At 34.8% G+C, this 23,082-nt stretch overlaps 1 protein-coding gene across 5 annotated transcripts in view; it reads left to right on the plus strand.

Moving 5' to 3' along the window:
- magi3a (membrane associated guanylate kinase, WW and PDZ domain containing 3a) overlaps positions 1-23,082 on the plus strand; it is a 279,636-nt gene that overhangs the window by 196,461 nt on the left and 60,093 nt on the right. For all 5 annotated transcript variants that reach the window (XM_061923450.2, XM_061923458.2, XM_061923467.2 and 2 more), the window contains exons 7-9: positions 1,429-1,486; positions 11,254-11,360; positions 19,649-19,846. In XM_061923450.2, the coding sequence (XP_061779434.2) occupies positions 1,429-1,486; positions 11,254-11,360; positions 19,649-19,846 (363 nt within the window). The remainder of the gene's footprint in view (positions 1-1,428; positions 1,487-11,253; positions 11,361-19,648; positions 19,847-23,082) is intronic.

Here is a 23,082-nt window from a genome sequence, read left to right on the forward strand (position 1 = left end):
TATAATCGATCATGACGACAAGATGGCGGTGTAAAATTATCAATTATATATTTTAAATTGTTTCCTTATTCATTTTCATAACATACAATATTTTGATGGTAATAAAGTCAAAAGTGCAAAAAGAAAAAAATCTAAATAAATAAAAAATAATATTGGCTCTGAATTAAATATTTTATTTTGTATCCAGTATTTTTTTCCTTTTAGTTTGTAATCAATAATAAAAAACACACAAAAAAAATGATAATAAAATATTGATCTAATCACTATTGTATCAGCCATATACTGATACTCTACTTGGTATCGTTACTGTCGATATTTGTATTGTTCCTGTTAATATCTTCTTACTTCCTGTTTTAACAGGAAGTAATATGTTCTACCTACACTTGTGTTCAAATGTAATAATCACTTATTATTCTCTTCTTTGATACTTTACGTAATTTTTGGCCGACACTACACTATTTGGGTATGGATCCGATACCAAGTCGTGACAGGGGCAGTATCGGTCTTACCCATGCCGATTCTGATACTTCACATTTTCCATATCATTATATGATTACATTTTTGAGCACAGTTATAATCGGTCATGAAGACAAGATGGCGGTGTAAAATTATCAATTAAATATTTTAAATTGTTTCCTTATTCATTTTCATAACATACCATATTTTGATGGAAATAAAGTCAAAAGTGCAAAAAAAAAATCTAAATAAATAAAAAATAATATTGGCTCTGAATTAAATATTTTATTTTGTATGCAGTATTTTTTTCCTTTTAGTTTGTAATCAATAATAAAAAACACAAAAAAAATGATAAAAAATATTGATCTAATCACTATTGTATCGGCCATATACTGATACTCTACTTGGTATCGTTACTGTCGATATTTGTATCGTTCCACCTTCCCCCTATTTGCATTCAAGAGCTCTAGCTTAGCGGTTAGCACGGCTTATTGTATCCTTCTATGGTGTGTAGTTTAGCATGTTTCACTAATCCTCCAGTGATAATGATACTTGTAAGAAACTTTATTTGCCGCCATTAAGTCGGTGATTGCTGACTTTGACGTTAGCGTTCGATAGCGTGTTGCTGTCAGACAGGACACAGCTGGAATGTGTCGTCAACATGCATTATCACGATATCACAGCATTAAAAGGTGTATCGCCGGCCAAACTCATATCAGTTATCGTATATGTCGTGTCGTGGCTCTGCTCGCCCCAAAGGATTGTGGGATAGGTGCAGAGAATGCATGAGTGCAGCATCTTGACATGGCGCTCACGTGCACACTTGAGGAAAGAAGTCTATTATTTTTCCAGCCGTGCAACAACTCAGCATTTCTCTCTCATCTGAAGGCGAAAGAAACGATCCTTCTTTTGTCGAGAAGAACACAAGAAATGACTTGCTGGTGACGTTCTCGTCTCTTTCCTTCCCCGTAGAGTTGCCCTACGGCTGGGAGAGGATCCAGGACCCGCAGTACGGCACCTACTACGTAGAGTGAGTACACGCAGAAGAGCACCTGATCCACCTGATGTACAATGTGTGATATTATGTGCGATACAAGCTGTCCTGCAGACTGTTTACTTGCGTGTGATTTCGTGTGGGATACAAGCAGTCCTGCAGAGTGTTCACTTGTTTGTGACATCATGTGCGATGCACGCAGTCCTAAAGAGTGTTTATTTATGTGTGATATCATGTGCGATACAGGCAGTCATGCAGAGTGTTTACATGTGTGTGATATCATGTGCGATACACGGAGTATTGCAGAGTGTTTACTTATGTGTGATATCTTGTAGGATACAAGCAGTCCTGCAGAGTGTTTACTTGTGTGTGATATCATGTGCGATACAAGCAGTCCTAAAGAGTGTTTATTTATGTGTGATATCATGTGCGATACAGGCAGTCTTGCAGAGTGTTTACTTGTGTGTGATATCATGTAGGATACAAGCAGTCCTGCAGAGTGTTCATTTGCGTGTGATATCATGTGCGATACAACCTGTCCTGCAGAGTGTTTACTTGCGTGTGATATCACATGCAATGCACACAGTCCTGCAGAGTGTTTACTTGCGTGTGATATCATGTGCGATACAAGCAGTCCTGCGGCGTGTTTACTTGTGTGTGATGTCATGTGCGATATAAGCAGTCCTGCAGAGTGTTTAATTGTGTGTGCTATCATGTGCGATGCAAGCAGTCCTGCTGCTTTTTTACTTGTGTGTGATGTCCTGTGCGAAATAAGCAGTCCTGCAGAGTGTTTACTTGCGTGTGATATCATGTGCGATACAAGCAGTCCTGCAGAATGTTTACTTGTGTGTGATATGTGCGACACAAGCAGTCCTGCAGGGTGTTTACTTGCGTTTGATATCATGTGCGATGAAAGCAGTCCTGCAGAGTGTTTACTTGTGTGTGATTTCATGTCCGATACAAGCAGTCCTGCAGCGTGTTTACTTGTTTGTGATATCATGTGCGATACAAGTTGTCCTGCAGAGTGTTTACTTGCGTGTGATATCATGTGCGATACAAGCAGTCCTGCAGAGTGTTTACTTATGTGTGATATCATGTGCGATACAATCAGTCCTGCAGCCTGTTTCCTTGTGTGGGATATCATGTGTGATACGAGCAGTCCTGCAGCATGTTTACTTGTGTGTGATATCATGTGCGATGAAAACAGTCCTGCAGAGTGTTTACTTGTGTGTGATTTCATGTCCGATACAAGCAGTTCTGCAGCGTGTTTACTTGTTTGTGACATCATGTGCGGTACAAGCGGTCCTGCAGAATGTTCACTTGTGTGTGATATCATGTGCGATACAAGCAGTCCTGCGGCGTGTTTACTTGTGTGTGATGTCATGTGCGATACAAGCAGTCCTGCAGTGTGCTTATTTTTGTGTGATGTCATATGCAATACAAGCAGTCCTGCAGCGTGTTTACTTGTGTGTGATATCATGTGCGATACAAAGTGTTTACTTGTGTGTGATATCATGTGCGATACAAGCAGTCCTGCAGAGTGTTTATTTGTGTGTGGTATCATGTGCGATACAAGCAGAGTGTTTACTTGTGCAAAGCTGGACAGACAGTTAACATCTAAATGTCCTCCAATAAACACACAATTTCTTCTATTTTACTAAAGTAATTTACAAAAAGTAAACATGCTAGGCTACAGGCTACTAGGAGCTAGCAGCTACACAACAGCTAAGCACACAATAGCACATTACTTACACATACAAAGTCTCCAAGGCATATTACAAAGTATTCAGTAACAAACGTGTCGGCATCATTCAACTTAATGTATCTTGTTTCTTAAATTAAGGTATTAGTCAAATTAAAACAAATGACCACTCCACTTCAACTTAAAAACAGCGTAAGTCCATTCCAGATGGTCAATAATAAATAGGTTAGTGTTTTTTATACATTTCACTTGACCAAACTGTTTCTGACATTCCACACTACTAAATAATACAAGTATGTATGATTCCTGCTGATATCATACCAAATCAATATATGTATCGGCCAATACTCAAGGCTTTAATATCAGTATCATATCGGGAGTGAAAAAGTTGTATCAAAACACATCAAGATTAAAGTGACCAATCAGAAAGGAGGCCGCGTATTCAATGCTTGCCCCTAAACACCACACACATAGATGATGCCACAGGTCAGTACTGTATTTTCCCACAGCCCCTCAATGCAGCAAAGCCAACAGACAATTAATTCAAAGTGTTGTTGCCCCCGATGGGAAACAAAGAGGGCTCAATGTTTCGTGTCGCTGCCATGTCTGCGGACAAAGACGCCATGAGTGGGTTTGTTTATGCAAGAGGGTCAGCGAGAGGCTGCATCTCCCGCATCGCCGATATTGTCTGCTCCATCATAGGATATCACATTGTCCAAACGTGATGGTTTGCACTCGGATGGGTTTTAATCTCATCTATGGGCCTGTATTGTAAGAAAAACATATTTTTTCGTATATTAGCCGCAGATATATAAGTTGTAAAATGAGTTATTTACACATACATATTCTGGAAATGTTTATTTACATACCTTAATTGTTTCCAAACGGCGTCTGTAACAGGGCAGTAAAATGGCTGATCAAACAAAACAGAAGTCATGGTCATGGACCCACTAGCTGCACGAGCCAGCTCTCCAATCAGCTAAACAGACTCAATAAATCCACGGTGGCATTTTAGTGAATTTACTGAGGAATTTGTGAAAATGAAACAATACAACAACACAAAAATGCCATTGTAAGGTAATAATACTAACACAGACAATCGCAAACGTGTTAGCATATTAGCTAATGCTAACAATGCATGAAAACATTCCTGTAGACGTCACACATGGGACGACTTAGTAAGAAAGAATTGTTTTAGTTATATTGTAAAACTTACAAACTTTGCTTGGACCGATAGAATCAATATGAGTAGAAACGTTATGGATGGCTAGAAGACATAATGGCACTTGTACTTCTAGTTGTTGAACGCACTAAATGGAAAAACTTTTTTTTGTTAATATATATATATATATATATATATATATATATATATATATATATATATATATATATATATATAAAATAATTTGTATTATGGCAGTCAGCAAAGAAAAATCCATTAGTTAGTCGCTCCATCTTATAAGCCACACGGTTCAAAGTGTATGGAAAAAATAGCGGTTTATAGTCTGGAATTTATGGTACAATACTTAAAGAGTACAAACACTTTGTCGGACTCAACAAAAGACAAGACTGGCACTTTCAATTGAATGGCAAAGACTACTTCCTATCTACGGCAACACACATTGGACGAACTGAAATGATTATATACAGTTGTGGTCAAAAGTTTACGTACACTTGTAAAGAACATAATGTCATGGCTGTCCTGAGTTTCCAATCATTTCTACAACTCTTATTTTTTTTTGTGATAGAGTGATTGGAGCACATACTTGTTGGTCACAAAAAACATTCATGAAGTCATTGTCCTGTTGGAACACCCAACTGCGCCCAAGACCCAACCTCCGGGCTGGAGGATTTTAGGCCGTCCTGAAGAATTTGGAGGTAATCCTCCTTTTTTCATTGTCCCATTTACTCTCTGTAAAGCACCAGTTCCATTGGCAGCAAAACAGGCCCAGAGCATAATACTACCACCACCATACTTGACGGTAGGTATGGTGTTCCTGGGATTAAAAGTCTCACCTTTTCTCCTCCAAACATATTGCTGGGTATTGTGGCCAAACAAGCTCAATTTTTGTTTCATCTGACATCACATGGACAAAGATAAGACCTTCTGGAGGAAAGTTCTGTGGTCAGATGGAACAAAAATTGAGCTGTTTGGCCACAATACCCAGCAATATGTTCAGAAGAGAAAAGGTGAGGCCTTTAATCCCAGGAACACTACACCTACTGTCAAGCATGGTGGTGGTAGTATTATGCTCTGGGCTTGTTTTGCTGCCAATGGAACTGGTGCTTTACAGAGAGTAAATGGGACAATGAAAAAGAAGGATTGCCTCCAAATTTTTCAGGACAACCTAAAATCATCAGCCCAGGCGCAGTTGGGTGTTCTAACAGGACAATGACCCCAAACACACGTCAAAAGTGGTAAAGGAATTGCTAAATCAGGCTAGAATTAAGGTTTTAGAATGGCCTTCCCAAAATCCTGACTTAAACCCCATTGAGAAAAAATGGACAATGCTGAAGAAACAAGTCCATGTCAGAAAACCAACAAATTTAGCTAAACTGCACCGATTTTGTCAAGAAGAGTGGTCAAAAATTCAACCAGAAGCTTGTGGATGGCTACCAAAAGCGCCTTATTGCAGTGAAACTTGCCAAGGGACATGTAAGCAAATATTAACATTGCTGTATGTATACTTTTGACCCATTTTCAGTAGACCCATATTACATTCATAAAAGAGCCAAACTTCATGAATGTTTTTTGTGACCACCAAGTATGTGCTCCAATCACTCTATCACAAAAAAAATAAGAGTTGTAGAAATGATTGGAAACTCAAGACAGCCATGACATTATGTTCTTTACAAGTGTATGTAAACTTTTGACCACGGCTGTACATGTGATAATATGTTGTAAAAGTCACCATTAAATTTTATGAAACTAATAAGTGACAGTAACTTATTACATGCAAAGTAACGAATTATGTGCAAAGTAACTTATCACATGCAAAGTAACCTATTAAATGCAAAGTGACTTATTACATGCAAAGTAACTAATTATGTGCAAAGTAACTTATTACATGCAAAGTAACGTATTACATGCAAAGTAACGTATCACATGTAAGGTAACTTATTACATGCAAAGTAACTATCACATGCAAAGTAACTTATTACATGCAAAGTAACGAATTACGTGCAAAGTAGCTTATCACATGCAAAGTAACTTATCACATGCAAAGTAACCTATCACATGCAAAGTGATTTATTACATAAAAAGTAACTAATTACGTGCAAAGTAACTTATTACATGCAAAGTAACTATCACATGCAAAGTAACTTATTACATGCAAAGTAACTATCACATGCAAAGTAACTTATTACATGCAAAGTAACGAATTACGTGCAAAGTAGCTTATCACGTGCAAAGTAACTTATCACATGCAAAGTAACCTATCACATGCAAAGTGACTTATTACATGCAAAGTAACTAATTATGTGCAAAGTAACGTATTACATGCAAAGTAACTTATTACATGCACATTAACTTATCACATGCAAAGTAACTTATTACATTCAAAGTAACTTATTACATGCAAAGTAACTTATTACATGCAAAGTGACTTCATACATGCAAAGTAACTTATTATATGTAAAGTAACTTATCACATGCAAAGTAACTTATTACATTCAAAGTAACTTATCACATTCAAAGCAACGTATCACATGCAAGGTATCTTACTACATGCAAAGTAACGTATTACATGCAAAGTAAATTATCACATGCAAAGTTACTTATTACATGCAAAGTAACTTATCACATGCAAAGTAACTTATTACATGCAAAGTAACTGATTACATGCAAAGTAACTAATACATGCAAAGTAACTTATCACATGCAAAGTAACTTATCACATGCAAGGTAACGCATTACATGCAAAGTAAATTATCACATGCAAAGTTACTTATCACATGCAAAGTAACTTAGTACATGCAAAGTAACTTAGTACATGCAAATTAATTTATTACATGCAAAGTAACGTATCACATATAAAGTAACATATCGCATGCAAGGTAACTTATCACAATCAAAGTAACTTATTACATTCAAAGTAATGTATCACATGCAAGGTATCTTACTACATGCAAAGTAACGTATTACATGCAAAGTAAATTATCACATGCAAAGTTACATATTACATGCAAAGTAACTTATCACATGCAAGGTAACTTATTACATGCAAAGTAACTTATTACATGCAAAGTAAATGATCACATGCAAAGTTACTTATTACATGCAAAGTAAGGTATTACGTGCAAAGTAACGTATCACAAACAAAGTAACTTATTACATGCAAAGTAACGTATCACATACAAAGTAACATATCGCATGCAAGGTAACTTATCACATGCAAAGTAACTTATCACATGCAAAGTAACCTATCACATGCAAAGTGACTTATTACATGCAAAGTAACTAATTACGTGCAAAGTAACGTATTACATGCAAAGTAACTTATTACATGCAAAGTAACTTATTACATGCACATTAACTTATCACATGCAAAGTAACTTATTACATTCAAAATAACTTATTACATGCAAAGTAACTTATTACATGCAAAGTGACTTCATACATGCAAAGTAACTTATTATATGTAAAGTAACTTATCACATGCAAAGTAACTTATTACATTCAAAGTAACTTATCACATTCAAAGCAACGTATCACATGCAAGGTATCTTACTACATGCAAAGTAACGTATTACATGCAAAGTAAATTATCACATGCAAAGTTACTTATTACATGCAAGGTAACTTATCACATGCAAATTAACTTATTACATGCAAAGTAACTGATTACATGCAAAGTAACTAATACATGCAAAGTAACTTATCACATGCAAAGTAACTTATCACATGCAAGGTAACGCATTACATGCAAAGTAAATTATCACATGCAAAGTTACTTATCACATGCAAAGTTACTTATCACATGCAAAGTAACTTAGTACATGCAAAGTAACTTAGTACATACAAATTAATTTATTACATGCAAAGTAACGTATCACATATAAAGTAACATATCGCATGCAAGGTAACTTATCACAATCAAAGTAACTTATTACATTCAAAGTAATGTATCACATGCAAGGTATCTTACTACATGCAAAGTAACGTATTACATGCAAAGTAAATTATCACATGCAAAGTTACATATTACATGCAAAGTAACTTATCACATGCAAGGTAACTTATTACATGCAAAGTAACTTATTACATGCAAAGTAAATTATCACATGCAAAGTTACTTATTACATGCAAAGTAAGGTATTACGTGCAAAGTAACGTATCACAAACAAAGTAACTTATTAAATGCAAAGTAACTTATTACATGCAAAGTAACGTATCACATACAAAGTAACATATCGCATGCAAGGTAACTTATCACATGCAAAGTAACTAATCACATGCAAAGTAACGTATCACATGCAAGGTAACTTATTACATGCAAAGTAACGTATTACATGCAAAGTAAATTATCACATGCAAAGTCACTTATCACATGCAAAGTAACTTATCACAAACAAAGTAACTTATTAAATGCAAAGTAACGTATTACATGCAAAGTAACGTATCACATGCAAAGTAACATATCGCATGCAAGGTAACTTATCACATGCAAAGTAACTAATTACATGCAAAGTAACGTATCACATGCAAGGTAACATATTACATGCAAAGTAACTTATCACATGCAAAGTCACTTATCACATGCAAAGTAACGTATTACGTACAAAGTAACTTATCACAAACAAAGTAACTTATTAGATGCAAATTAACTTATTACATGCAAAGTAACGTATTACATGCAAAGTAACATATCGCATGCAAGGTAACTTATCACATGCAAAGTAACGTATCACATGCAAGGTAACTTATTACATGCAATTAACTTATTACATGCAAAGTAAATTATTACATGCAAAGTTACTTATTACATGCAAAGTAACTTATCACATGCAAAGTAACTTATTACATGCAAAGTAACGTATCACATGCAAGGTAACTTATTACGTGCAAAGTAACTTATCACAAACAAAGTAACTTATTAAATGCAAATTAACTTATTACATGCAAAGTAACGTATTACATGCAAAGTAACGTATCACATGCAAGGTAACTTATTACATGCAAAGTAACTTATTACATGCAAAGTAAATTATCACATGCAAAGTTGCTTATTACATGCAAAGTAACTTATCACATGCAAAGTTACTTATTACATGCAACGTTACTTATCCCATGCAAAGTAACGTATTACGTGCAAAGTAACTTATCACATCCAAAGTAACTTATTAAATGCAAAGTAACTTATTACATGCAAAGTAACGTATCACATGCAAAGTAAAATATCGCATGCAAGGTAACTTATCACATGCAAAGTAACTTATTACATGCAAAGTAATGTATCACATGCAAGGTAACTTATTACATGCAAAGTAACGTATTACATGCAAAGTAAATTACCACATGCAAAGTTACTTATTACATGCAAAGTAACTTATCACATGCAAAGTAACTTATTACATGCAAAATAACTTATCACATGCAAGGTAACGTATTACATGCAAAGTAAATTACCACATGCAAAGTGACTTATTACATGCAAAGTAACTTATCACATGCAAAGTAACTTATCACATCCAAAGTAACTTATTAAATGCAAAGTGACTTATTACATGCAAAGTAACTTATCACATGCAAAGTTACTTATTACATGCAAAGTAACTTATCACATGCAAAGCAACTTATCACATGCAAAGTAACGTATTACGTGCAAAGTAACTTATCACATCCAAAGTAACTTATTAAATGCGAAGTAACTTATTACATGCAAAGTAACGTATCACATGCAAAGTAAAATATCGCATGCAAGGTAACTTATCACATGCAAAGTAACTTATTACATGCAAAGTAATGTATCACATGCAAGGTAACTTATTACATGCAAAGTAACGTATTACATGCAAAGTAAATTACCACATGCAAAGTTACTTATTACATGCAAAGTAACTTATCACATGCAAAGTAACTTATTACATACAAAGTAACCTATCACATGCAAAGTAACTTATTACATGCAAAGTAACTTATCACATGCAAAGTGACTTATCACATGCAAAGTAACTTTTTACATGCAAAGTAACTTATCACATGCAAGGTAACGTATTACATGCAAAATAAATTACCACATGCAAAGTGACTTATTACATGCAAAGTAACTTATCACATGCAAAGTAACGTATTACGTGCAAAGTAACTTATCACATCCAAAGTAACTTATTAAATGCAAAGTGACTTATTACATGCAAAGTAACGTATCACATGCAAAGTAACATATCGCATGCAAGGTAACTTATCACATACAAAGTAACTTATTACATGCAAAGTAAATTATCACATGCAAGGTAACTTATTACATGCGAAGTAACGTATTACATGCAAAGTAAATTATCACATGCAAAGTTACTTATTACATGCAAAGTAACTTATCACATGCAAAGTAACTCATTACATCTAAAGTAACTGATTACATACAAAGTAACTGATACATGCAAAGTGACTTATCACATGCAAAGTGACTTATCACATGCAAAGTAACTTATCACATGCAAGGTAACGCATTACATGCAAGGTAAATTATCACATGCAAAGTTACTTATCACATGCAAAGTAACTTATCACATGCAAAGTAACTTAGTACATGCAAAGTAACTTAGTATATGCAAATTAATTTATTAAATGCAAAGTAACGTATTACATGCAACATAACCTATTACATGCAAAGCAACTTATCACATGTAAAGTGACTTATTACATGCAAAGTAACTTATCACATTCAAAGTAACTTATCACATGTAAAGTGACTTATTACATGCAAAGTAACTAATTACGTGCAACGTACGTAACTTATTACATGCAAAGTGACTTATCACATGCAAATTAACTTATTTCATGCAACATAACTTATTACATGCAAAGTAACTTATTACATGCAAAGTGAAGTATAGTATTATTATTAATAATAATACTACTATTACTATTTTGCAGTCACATCAACCAGAAGACTCAGTTTGAGAATCCAGTGATGGAAGCAAAGAGGAAGGTGAGCCTTGAGACGCCAACTTCGGTTTCCTCGGCAACGGCCACGCCATCAGGTGAGCACACTCTGACAACAATATACACACTGTATGTACTTATACTCTACTTTTAACTGCCTTTTGGTATTCCACATGTACTTTCATGTTTTGGTGTCAAGTTTTTAATCAACAGTAAATATGAAGGATGCTCCGACCAGAGTTTTATGCTGCCGATTTTGATACCGATGATGCCGATCACATGTATTAACTGTACATATTTGAATTACAATCATAATTAGGAAAAAAAAACAGAGGAAAACAGTGTAAAACTATCAAAACAAATTTTTAAAGTACAGTACTACCTCGACTTACAAGTTTAAGTGGTTCCCCGAAGTAGCATGTAACTGAAAACACTCCTATCTCAAATCAGCGGAATCATGGAAACAAAGTTGGGGTTTTTTCGGTGGCCGAATTGTCAATGCATCACAAGTCTATAGTGCACAAATATCAATTAATTCATTCATTATATCACTTTAGGTTATTTTCACGTTAAAAAAACAAATTTTTAAGTTGTGTCAATTACATGTAGGGGAAACACTGGAATATTTAGGATTTTTTAATTTGTAAAAAAGAATTTTTTAGGTCAATGTTTACGTCAGCAGCCAAGCGGAGCGTTTGTAACCTCTTTTGAAAAGGTTTTATCATTTATATAGTAAAAAAAATAGGGGTTTCAAAACACATGGCTTTTCGGATGAATCACGATTCTCAATTGGAACTATTCTTAATCGATTAAAAAATGGAAAAAATTGTTTAAAAAAATAATATATATATATATATATATATATATATATATATATATATATATATATATATATATATATATATATATATATATACATATATTATTTTTTATCCCCTAGATCTGTCCTGTCCAGCCACTTTATTAAATGTTTGGATAGGATTTTATTAAACAAAACCAGATTTCTGTTACACAATAAAGACATTTATCAGAGCAGTTTATCTATTTTATGGAGGAATGTAGTTAATCATAGAACTGGCATGCAATGTTATTCAAAAGTATTGATTTTGAATCGAGAATCAATTCTCGTTTCCCCCAAGAATTGAATCGAATCATGTGGTGACCAAAGAAAATAGTCAAATCACATTAAGATAAGCTCTTAAAATCATGAATATGTAAGAAATGCTTCATAAAGTGTAAGAAAATAGTGCAAAGTGTGGAAATGTAAACATAGAGAAACCTGAGAAGAACTATTTTCTGCAGGTTTAGTGCGAGGAAATAACGTCTGTGTAACATTAATGTGCCCTGTTATTCTTATTTAACTATTGAAAGGATTTTTTTGTTTTGCAGTAATAGTTTAAATATTATTAATGTATCAATCGATATCAATGATTATTTAAATTTTTTATGACCTATGGAAAATAAGGAGCAGGATAAACATATTTTATTTGAAATGTAACTTCCTGTGATTATAATCCCTCACCTATCAAGGCAGAAAGTAAATGTCAACACAAGCATGGAAAACACTCAAAAAATTTCATTAAAATAGTAAAATCCCTTTGAACACTTAACAATAAGATCTTAAAAATCATGAATATGTAAGAAATGCTTCATAAAGTGTAAGAAAATAGTGCAAAATGTAAACAGAGAGAAACCTGAGAAGAACTATTTTCTGCAGGTTTAGTGGCATGAAGTTACAGCTGTGCTCTAGAGGGTGAGCTAAGGTGGTGTGGTATCAGCGGTCTTGCCTTGTATCATTTACAGACCACATTGGTCTGACTACGGTCCCTTTGGAAACATCCCAAAACTTTTCCTCTTTTATCCACAATTTCTTCATTTTGACTTTGTCTTCTCACTGCATGCAAAGAATCAATCAAACCCGATAGTTGATACTGTCACCTGATTGGCTGTTAGTGTGTGACCAGTGATCACTTCCTGCGTTGCTCAGTTACCAGAGAGCGAGTGCTTTTGTTCATGCAACCAACGTTCCCTCTAAGGTGTGCGTGCGCCTGTGCAATTCCATCGATCACTTCTACGGAGCAATAACGTTTTATTTTCAGTAACGTTTTATTTTTATTTATTTATATATATATATATATTTTTTTTTTAATTATATTTTATTTTTTATTTTTTATTTATAGTTTTATTTTCTTTAACGTTTTATTTTCCGTAACCACAACAAAAACATTTGAAAAAAAAAAAGGCTATTTAGCAAAACTGGTCATTTTGTGCCGTACAAACTGGGCCACGACAAACTCTTTGTTTTCTGTCATATCAGCCACTGGTGCGTTTAGGGCCACACAAAAAGTCAGACAACTCGAACACTACACGTAAAGTGTAAATGCCAGGTGGTTACGTTATGACTCCTCAATCAGATGTGTGCTTATTCTACTGTCATGTATTAAGAATGTTCATTTATAAGTATTAATCATGAAATGCTGTTACTAGAGTACAGAAATGCTCCTAAAAAGACATATTGTACAGTTACAGGAATGTATACACTATCCCATGCTTACATTTCATTGTGCAACATGTGAATGTTTTAGATTTTTTTTTTTTTTTGTCATTTTCATTGGAAGTCACTTAAATTTTAAAATAATCCCATGAAAATAACTTCTGTCATTTGATCATCATGATAAAAGATTGAACTTGTTATTAAGTCAGGTTTTGAGACAGGTGTGACGCTGGTGTGGCCACTGTGTGTTCACACTGTGCTCTGGAAGGTTTTTGCGTTTGCTCAGACACGTGAAAAATTAGAGGGAACGTCGCATGCATACTTCCCCTTTCTTCCCACCAAGAAGAAAAAAACATATATTGAACGTTTTATCAAACACATTTTTTATCGATATCGATTACATGTGTATCGCGGTATGTATCGATATCGTTTTATCGCCCAGCCCGACGTGGTTATCATCCTTCCTGCTCTGCTGATGTAGTATTTGACAGGCTGATCATCAGTCCGTGGCCCCTGAAGCGATAATGGTTTATTTTAGAGATGTCCGATATTATCGGCCGATAAATGTGTTAAAATTTAATATCGGAAATTATCGGTATCGGTTTTTTATTATTGGTATCATTTTTATTTTATTTTTTTATTTTTTATTTTTTTATTAAATCAACATAAAAAACACAAGATACCCTTACAATTAGTGCACCAACCCAAAAAACGTCCCTCCCCCATTTACACTCATTCACACAAAAGGGTTGTTTCGTTCTGTTATTAATATTCTGGTTCCTACATTATATATCAATATATATCAATACAGTCTGCAAGGGATACAGTCCGTAAGCACACACGATTGTGCGTGCTGCTGGTCCACTAATAGTACTAACCTTTAACAGTTAATTTTACTCATTTTCATTAATTACTAGTTTCTATGTAACTGTTTTTATATTGTTTTACTTTATTTTTTATTCAAGAAAATGTTTTTAATTTATTTATCTTATTTTTTTATTTTTTTTTATTTTTTAAAGGACCTTATCTTCACCATACCTGGTTGTCCAAATTAGGCATAATAATGTGTTAATTCCACGACTGTATATATCGGTTGATATCGGTATCTGTAATTAAAGAGTTGGACAATATCAGAATATTGGATATCGACAAAAAGCCATTATCGGACATCCCTAGTTTATTTTGATATGGCCGTAAAAATGCATCTGAGTGTTCTTTCCCCCCGCTCCCTAAAAAGACTGGCAGCAGTTAAAAGTGATATCGTTCTTCCGGGGATCATGAAGTCAACCATGTGACCTTGTGCAGGCGGTGATATCAAGGAGTGGATCTCTGCGCACGCGAGACGTAACATTAGTATTCAAAGTCGCCTCTGTGCGTTCCAGCTTCTCCTGCGGCGTCTTTGAGACGAAATGTCGTTTGTTGGCGTCTCCACCTGGCTCGTTAGAGAGCGTGAATAATGAGCTCATAGACGTGTCTTGTGGAAGGACGGCAGCAGACTTATCATCCTGACTTGTTGTAGAAGCACTGCGGGCCCCGTCATGTCACACTGACCCTCAGGGGCCCGCCATTAATGACGTGATTCAGGTGTATCCCTCCCCCCTCCCCCACCTCCCCCACCCGTATTGTCGTAAAATGATTTACACACGCCTATCTCTATCTCTGTCTGTGTGTGTGTAATCAGATCTGTGTGTGTGTAATCAGATCAGTGTGTGTAATCAGATATGTGTGTATATATATCTGTGTGTGTGTGTGATCAGATTTTCTGTTTGTATACAGATCTGTGTGTGTAATCAGATCTGTGTGTGTACAGCTCTGTGTGTGTGTAATCAGATATGTGCGTGTAGTCAGAGATCTGTGTGTGTGTGTAATCAGAGATCTGTGTGTGTGTGTAATCAGATCTGTGTGTGTACTCAGATCTGTGTGTGTATACAGATCTGTGAGTGTGTAATCAGATCTGTGCGTGTGTAATCAGATCTGTGTGTAATCAGATCTGTGTGTGTGTAATCAGATCTCTGTGTATGTACTCAGATCTGTGTGTGTGTACTCAGATATCTCTGTGTGTGTGTGTGTGTGTGTAATCAGATCTGTGTGTGTGTGTACTCAGATCTGTGTGTGTGTACTCAGATGTGTGTGTGTGTGTGTGTGTGTGTGTGTGTGTGTGTGTGTGTGTGTGTGTGTGTGTGTGTGTGTGTGAAATGTGTGTGTGTGAAATCAGATCTGTGTGTGTAATAGGATCTGTGTGTGTAATCGGATCTGTGTGTGTACTCGGAAAAATTAGTAATCAGATCCGTGTGTGTAATCAGATCTGTGTGTGTAATCAGATCTGTGTGTGTGTGTAATCGGAAATGTGTGTGTAATCAGATCTGTGTGTGTATACAAATATGTGTGTGTGTAATCAGATGTGTGTCCAATTTGATCTGTGTGTGTACTCAGATCTGTGTGTGTGTGTGTAATCAGATATGTGTGTATACAGATATGTGTGTGTAATCAGATCTGTGTGTGTAATCAGATCTCTGTGTGTGTTTAAATAAATTATAAATGGGTTGTACTTGTATAGCGCTTTTCTACCTTCAAGGTACTCAAAGCGCTTTGACACTACTTCCACATTTACCCATTCACACACACATTCACACACTGATGGAGGGAGCTGCCATGCAAGGCGCTAACCAGCACCCATCAGGAGCAAGGGTGAAGTGTCTTGCTCAGGACACAACGGACATGACGAGGTTGGTACTAGGTGGGGATTGAACCAGGGACCCTCGGGTTGCGCACGGCCACTCTCCCACTGCGCCACGCCGTCCCTAATTGGATCTGTGTGTGTGTAATCAGATCTGTTTGTGTGTAATCAGATCGGTGTGTGTGTTCAGAAATGTGTGTGTGTGTTTAATCGGATCTCTGTGTGTGTAACCAGATCTGTTTGTATGTAATCAGATCTGTTTGTGTGTAATCAGATCGGTGTGTGTGTTCAGAAATGTGTGTGTGTGTTTAATCGGATCTCTGTGTGTGTAATCAGATCTGTTTGTATGTAATCAGATCTGTGTGTAATCAGATCTGTTTGTGTGTAATCAGATCTGTGTGTGTAATCAAATATGTGTGTGTGTACTCAGATCTGTGTGTGTGTTTTAAGTTGTCCGTATTATGACTTGACTTTGTGTAAAAAAATAATATTTCTATAGCTGTGTGTGTGTGTGATCTGTGTGTGTAATCAGATCTCTGTGTGTGTAATCAGATTGGGCTGTGTAATCAGAAATGTGTGTGTGTTTAATCGGATCTCTGTGTGTGTAATCAGATCTGTTTGTGTGTAATCAGATCTGTGTGTAATCAGGTATATCTGTGTGTGTAATCAGATCTGTTTGTGTGTAATCAGATCTGTGTGTATATACTCAGATCTGTGTGTGTGTTTTAAGTTGTCCGTATTATGACTTGACTTTGTGTAAAAAAAAAAAGTATTTATATCGCTGTGTGTGAGTGTGTGTGTGTGTGTGTGTGTGTGTGTGTGTGTGTGTGTGTGTGTGTGTGTGTGTGTGTGTGTGTGTGTGTGTGTGTGTGTGTCATTTTGGCGCGGGGCTCTCCCCGTATAAGAGCAAAGATCAATCATGTCCGACGGAGTAAAGGCCATTAGTCAATTTAAGGCAGTCAGCGCTAGTGTTCTGCGCATGGTGCCATCCGCCAAAAATAACAAAAGAAGAAGAAGGAGCAAGGCGGGCAGTAAAATGATGGACAGAGGAGGAGGGGAAAAAGCTCAACCTGTAAGTTAACAGATGTATTTGATCATCCCCTGGTTGTTAATGATGCAGTGTTATTTATTAATGACTTGGTGTTGTTGTGGTCAGCTGGGAAGACAAGTTGTGACTAAATGGGCTCAGCAGCACCACCTGTCACTGTAGCGTGTGAATTACAGGTGCTCTGAGTGCAGGTGTGTGATCACCTGCAATATTACTGCCAAAATGTTTCACTTGAAGAAAGTAGTTGTTATACTTGCATATAGTTATTTTATTTAAGAACATTGTTTTTACACTTGCGAGTTGTTTTTAATTGAATTTTTGGGGGGGGGATTGCGAATCGTTTTTTAACTGAAGAAAATAGTTTTTATTCTTGCAAATCTCTTTTTTTAAATCATTATTTTATTTGAAGAAAATCGTTTTTTACTTGCAGATCTATTTTTTTAAGCAAATATTTTTTGTATTTGCAAATCGCTTTTTTAAAAATCATTATTTGATTTTAAGAAATTTTTTTTAACTTGCAAATCGCTTTTTTTAAGCAAATTGTTTTTTTTAATTGAAAAAAAATGTTTTTACACTTGCAAATTGTTTTTTATTTAAGAACATTGTTTTTAAGCGAGTTGTTTTTAATTGAAGTTTTTTTAAATTATGAGTAATTTTTTTAACTAAAGAAAATTGTTGTTATACTTGCAAATATTTTTTATTTTTTTTAAGAACATTGTTTTTACACTTGGGAGTTGTTTTTGGGATTACGAATCATTTTTTTAACTGAAGAAAATAGATTTTGTACTTGCAAATCTCTTTTTTCAAATCATTGTTTTATTTGAAGAAAATCGTTTTTTACTTGCAGATCTATTATTTTAAGAAAATATTTTTTGTATTTGCAAATCACTTTTTTAAAACTCATTATTTGATTTGAATAATTTTTTTTTTTACTTGCAAATCGCTTTTTTTTAAGAAAATTGTTTTTATACATGCAAATCATTTTGTTAATTGAAGAAATGTGTTTTACACTTGCAAATTGTTTTTTTAATTGAAAAAAAATGTTTTTACACTTGCAAATTGTTTTTTATTTAAAAACATTGTTTTTACACTTGCGAGTTGTTTTTAATTGAATATTTTTTTTATTATGAGTATTTTTTTAACTGAAGATAATAGTTTTTATACTTGCAAATCACTTTTTTTTCAATTATTATTATAATATTTTTTTTACTTGCAAATAGCTTTTTTTAAGAAAAATGTTTTTATACATGCAAATTGTTTTTCCCATAGAAGACAATTGTTTTTACTTGCAAATAGTTATTTTAATTGAAGAAAATTGTTTTCATACATGGAAATATTTTTTTTTTATTGAAAAGAAAAATTGTTTTTACACTTGTAAATTGTTTTTTTAATTGAAGAAAATAGTTTTATACTTTGAAATCATTTTTTTCTAATTGAAAAAAAAAAGGGTTTTACACCAGCAGATAATTTTATTATTGAAGAAAATAGTTTGTAAACTTGGGAATTGTTTTTTTAGTAAATAAAATTGTTTTTACTTGCGAATCCTTTTTTATAATTGAAAAAAATTGTTTTTACACTAGCAAATTGTTTTTTTTAATTTAAGAACATTGTTTTTACACTTGCGAGTGGTTTTTAATTGAATATTTTTGATTGCGAATAGTTTTTTTAATTGAAGAAAATAGATTTTAAACTTGCAAGTCTTCTTTTTTTTTAATCAATATTTTATCATGAAGAAAATAGTTTTTTTTACTTGCAAATCCCTTTTTTTTAAGAATATCGTTTTTATACGTGCAAATCATCATTTTATTTTAAGAAAATAGTTTTTACGCTTGCGAATCATTTTTTTTTATTAGAAGAAAATCGTAAAAGCATGTTTGTGGAGTTCTGCAGTCGTTTGCTTTGTTAGAAGTTGATTTCCAACATGTATACAGTTTTAAATATGACTCTCCCAACTGTGCCACGCCGTCCCTTTACTAAGACATATATCCACTTCCTGTTCTTAATTGTACATCAGTGACATCGTGCATTCTAATGACAACACTTCTCTTCATAAATAGTGAAGTCACTTATGATTCTCTTAACGAGATGAATAAGATATTCTTTTCAAAAAGTTTGTGATGTTTTTCATCGTTTTCTCGTAACTCACCTGTCCGTGAATTTGCCGCAGAGGAGCCGGCTCAGGGAGGGCGGGGCTTCACGCGGGACCCGTCCCAGCTGCAGGGCGCCCTCCTTCACACCGCGCTGCGGAAGAGCCCTCAGGGCTTCGGCTTCACCATCATCGGGGGAGACCGCCCGGACGAGTTCCTCCAGGTCAAAAACATCCTTCTGGACGGGCCTGCTGCGCACGACAAGAAGATCGCCTCAGGTACGAGTCCTCCTGGTAACATTTTATTCCTCTCTGATCCATCAAGTGATCACAAAAACCAAAGATGTGAATTTTTTTTAATTTTTTCTCCAATTTGAGTCCAAATGGCTTAAATTAAGGATATGTGGTATTATTTTCCCAGCCGATAGAGGTAACTTCCTGCCGCTCAAGATCGATATCAATAGTTCTAACCAATAATGTATTAATAAAGATTATTTTTAAACGTAGATTTGAGTTTACTTTGTGCACACCTTTCTTTTCTTTTTTTTGAGCAGCTTATTTAGCAGCATCGGCTTTCAAAACACCGCCTTAACAATGCTGGCATTTCGGGCGGTCGATGAGGTTTGATGTGTTGAAGCGCAATGTTTTTTTCTATTGCTGTACCAAAATTTTCTGCTAACATTATAACACGTGAAATGTCTTCCTCTAAACCATGGGTCCCCAAACTTTATGACACGGGGGCCGCATTGGGTTAAAAAAATGTGGCCGGGGGCCGGGCTATATATATATATATATATATATATATATATATATATATATATATATATATATATATATATGTGTGTGTGTGTGTGTGTGTATGTACATTTGCCTGAGCGGCAAGGAGACACCGAGAGTAACAAGCGGAAGAAAATGTATTAAAAAGGACAGATTTAAAAATAATAATAATTAAAAATTAAAAATTTAAATTATATACTGTATATTATATATATATATATATATATGCTGGTGTAAATAAAATGCATTTTCCCATCAGCCCTTTGAGACACTTGTGATTTAGGGCTATATAAATAAACATTGATTGATTGATTGATTGATTGATCGATAACGTGACATCATCACGCTCGGAATAAATATATATATATATATATATATATATATATATATATATACATATATATATATATATATATATATATATATATATATACAGTGTTGGGACTAACACGTTACAAAGTAACGCGTTACTATAACGCCGTTAGTTTCGGCGGTAACTAGTAATCTAACGCGTTATTTTTTTATAGTCAGTAACTCAGTTACCGTTACTACATGATGCGTTACTGCGTTATTTTACGTTATTTTACGTTATTTTTTATGTAGTATCGGCTAGAAACTGAGGATCTGAGTGTGTTTTATTCCAGCGAAGCAGAGACGTGCTTCTGATTCTTCCTCTGCGCTCTCTGTGTGTGCGTGTGACTGTGTGTCTGAGTGTGGGAAGGGGAGGGGAGGGGAGGGGAGGGGAGGGGGGGGGGGGTGGGCGTTGGGGGTGCGCAATACAACCGTTGGCCAACAAAAAAGTAACCACAGAACACTATACGACTATACGGTATAGTGTTCTGTGGTTACTTTTTGGTTGGCCAAGCGGACGTGACGACAGGCTGTCCCCACTCAGATCCGCACAGACCGGGAGGGGGCGTGCCTTAAGTCCGGCTGGAAATCGGCAGAAATTTGGAGAATGGTTGTCCCAGGGAGAGGCAGTGAAATTCGGGAGGGTTGGCAAGTATGAGATATTCTCACATCTTTTCTTTTGTCGAGCACAATTTAGTTAAATGTAAGTTGTGTCTTGGATCAAAGATCCCGTCTACTGCCCAAAACAACAATTCAAATCTGCCTGGTTAGGCTCTGTGTATGTCACGTGTGCCTTCCTTGGGTGAAGCCAGCTTCACAGCTATGTTGTTGATTGATTGATTGATTGATTGAAACTTTTATTAGTAGATTGCACAGTACAGTACATATTCCGTACAATTCACCACTGAATGGTAACACCCAAATAAGTTTTTTAACTTGTTTAAGTCGGGGTCCAGATACAGATATATACTATCAAATATATACTAACATCATAATACAGTCATCACACAAGATAATCATCAGGGTATATACATTGAATTATTTACATTATTTACAATCCGGGGTGTGGGATATGGAGGGGGGGGGGGGTTAGGTTTGGTTGGTATCAACACTTCAGTCATCAACAATTGCATCATCAGAGAAATGGACATTGAAACAGTGTAGGACTGACTTGGTAGGATATGTACAGCAAGTAGTGGACACAGAGAGAGAGATCAGAAAGTATAAGAAAAAGTGTCTACATTTGATTATTTACAATCCGAAGAGGTATTATGTGGAAGGGAGGGTGTTAGTTTAGGGTTGTAGTTGCCTGGAGGTGTTCTTTTAGTGCGGTTTTGAAGGAGGATAGAGATGCCCTTTCTTTTACACCTGTTGGGAGTGCATTCCATATTGAAGTGGCATAGAAAGAGAATGAGTTAAGACCTTTATTAGTTCGGAATCTGGGTTTAACGTGGTTAGTGTTAGTGTTATTATGCTGTTTGTTACTTATGTATGTTATGTTGCAGCTATTTAAAATAGTTTTGTCAATTTGTTCTGGCCTGAAATAAATTGGCCCTTTGAAACATATCTTTGTCTTTGTGTGTTGTATGTAGAGCACATTGCTTAGCAGAGTTCAGTGATGCAAATGCATGTCAAGTTGATCAACAGATTGTATTATTCTCCAGTGCAATAACAGTACTGAAATGAAGGCTAAAAGGGCATTAATGGGAGCTTTAAAAAAAAAAAGTAGAAGAAGTAACTAAATAGTTACTTTTCACAGTAACGCATTACTTTTTGGTGTAAGTAACTGAGTTAGTAACTGAGTTACTTTTGAAATAAAGTAACTAGTAACTGTAACTAGTTACTGTTTTTCAGTAACTAACCCAACACTGTATATATATATATATACATATATATATATATATATATATATATATATATATATATATATATATATATACATACATATATATATATATATACAGTATATATATATATATACATATTTATTTATTGTTTTAATTTGGGACTTCCCACGGGCCAAATTTTGGACGCTGGCCATAGTTTGGGGACCCCTGCTCTAAACCATTCATCCATTTTCTACCGCTTGTCCTTAGCGGGGTGACCAGTGCTTCTCAATTATTTTCTGTTACCCCTAAAAAGTACACCTCTGCATAACATCCTATCCTTTTCAACATGAAAGAAAACAGAAATAATGTTTTATTTTATTTTTTATTTTTTTTAGTCCGTAACAAAATGTTTAAAGTGCATCAATTTGCCTGAATGTAAAAATAAATGATCCCATAATTAATGACTACTTACATAATAAATAATAACTTTTTTAAACTGTAAATAAATGTTCAACCGTATGATCATTAAAAATTAAATTAAATCAACTCAATAAATAA

The sequence above is a fragment of the Nerophis lumbriciformis genome, linkage group LG01, assembly GCF_033978685.3.
Source record: "Nerophis lumbriciformis linkage group LG01, RoL_Nlum_v2.1, whole genome shotgun sequence".
Taxonomy (NCBI): Eukaryota; Metazoa; Chordata; class Actinopteri; order Syngnathiformes; family Syngnathidae; genus Nerophis; species Nerophis lumbriciformis.